This window comes from Myotis brandtii, unplaced genomic scaffold (assembly GCF_000412655.1).
Source record: "Myotis brandtii unplaced genomic scaffold, ASM41265v1 scaffold632, whole genome shotgun sequence".
Lineage (NCBI taxonomy): Eukaryota > Metazoa > Chordata > Mammalia > Chiroptera > Vespertilionidae > Myotis > Myotis brandtii.
The window spans coordinates 458,942-460,761 of record NW_005370419.1 but is presented as its reverse complement, the minus strand read 5'-3'; the positions used below and the strand labels follow the sequence as shown (position 1 = coordinate 460,761).

General features: G+C 67.1%; 1 protein-coding gene across 1 annotated transcript in view; it reads right to left on the bottom strand.

Annotated features, from left to right (window-relative positions):
• BAIAP2 (BAI1-associated protein 2) overlaps positions 1-1,820 on the bottom strand; it is a 38,524-nt gene that overhangs the window by 4,427 nt on the left and 32,277 nt on the right. The window contains 1 exon segment of the mRNA XM_014528387.1: positions 738-1,057. Within this exon segment, the coding sequence (XP_014383873.1) occupies positions 738-1,057 (320 nt within the window).

Here is a 1,820-nt window from a genome sequence, read left to right as displayed (position 1 = left end):
CCGGGCAGGGCCTCCCTGGGCCCGAGGAAGGCGGTGTGACCAGCGGCCCACACGGTTGGCCGTGGAATGGCCACGCCCCTCGTGGACAAACCGCCAGATGCTAGGAGGGGCCACCCCCACAGACTGAGCCTGGAGGCCTCGCAGGGCAGAGCAGGGCTGCGGGAGGGGCCATTGGGGTGGGGAGCCGTGTGGCCCCCCAGCCGGCCATTACACCCGGGGCCAGGGCAGCAGGCCAGGCTGCCCACTGGCAAAGAGGCTTGTGTGTTCACACACCACCTGGGGCCACTCCCACGAGCAATGGCCGAACGGAAAGTGTTACTATCTGGCTCTGGGGTGCTGGGGAGACAGGCCAGCGGGGACCTGGCACCACGGACACCCCCGGTCAGGGCACCCCCTGAGCAGCTTCAGTCGGAGATGGCCAGCCCGCTGCAGGCGCTGGCAGAGCGCACTGTGTGTGGTGGAGGCCGCCGCTCCCAGAGGACGCAGGTCCGCACTGTCCCTGCTTCGCACCCAGGACGGTGCCCTGGGCAGGCCCGGCAGCCGGAGCCTCTGGTCGGGGAGGGCACGTCTCCTCGGAGCCAGGCCACGGGGGCCAAAGCCGAGTCTCAGATCAAGCAGGCCCCGGCCAGCTCTAAGCTCCCAGAAGGTTCCAGAAGGCTCCAGCTCCTGCCTGTGCTCTATGGGGAACAGGGCCCCACTGAGGCTGCCCTTGCAGGGGAGCCTGTGTCCCTGGGGGCTAAGCCGGCCTCCACAGGGGCTCCTGGCAGTGTGGCCCCTCCCAGGAGCTGACCCCTCCGAGCCTGTCAGCCACACTGCCCCAGAGGCACCCGCAGCCTCTGGCCTGGCCGCTGTCCTTCCAGCCCTGCCCTCTGGCCCCGGAAGTGGCCCTGAAGGCGCAGCTCACCTTGGAGTGGTAGGCGGCGGAGTTCTTGGCCACAGCGCACTGCTTCTCGACCAGGAAGCAGAACCGGCGCCGCTCCTCCGTCAGCGCTGTCTTGTAGCCGTCGGAGACGTAGTTCTCCAGGTCGCCCTGCTTGCTGCTGATGGCGTCGATGTACTGGGAGGGAGAGGGGGGCCGTGAGCCGGGCGGGACGACGCCCCTCACTCCCCTGTGGGCAGCCCACAGGCCTGTGGCACCACGCAGCCGCCTGCCCTGTGCGCCTTTGCCCACGCTGACCCGTGGCCGGGGGCCCTGCCTCCAGCAAGGGGACCAGGGCAGGTGGTCCCCAGGGGGTCAGGCTCATCTCTGGGGGCCTCTTCCCAAGAGAGGGGGCACTGTTTGCCCAGATCTGGTGTCTGGCCAGCCCCCCCCTGAGGCCATGGCCCAAAGGTCCATGCCACTGCTCCGTCCTGGCTCGCTGGGCATCCCTGGGCCCGTGCGTGTGGATGTTTCCAGAACCCGTCTCAGCTCGAACGGGAGGCACTCGGGGCAGGCAAAGCCCCTTGGCAGCTCTTCTTTTTTAAAATATATTTTCATTGATTTCATAGAGAGGAAGGGAGAGGGAGACAGAAACATCCATGATGAGAGAGAACCACTGATCGGCTGCCTCCTGCACGCCCCCTACTGGGGAGCAAACTCACAACCTGGCCCTGACCAGCAATCGAACCTTGACCTCCTGGTTCATAGGTCGCTGCTCCACCACTGAGCCACACTGGCCGGGCTGGCAGCTCTGCCTCAGATGACCGAAGGCTGAGGTGAGGGCCTGGGTGTCAGTGTGTGGAGGGGATGAAACGAGGTCTCCCGTGGGAGCAGGGAGCCCAGCGGGGAGGGTGGTGGTGGGGGCCGCGCCCCTCACACTCCTGGGAAGAGGAAGCGCTTG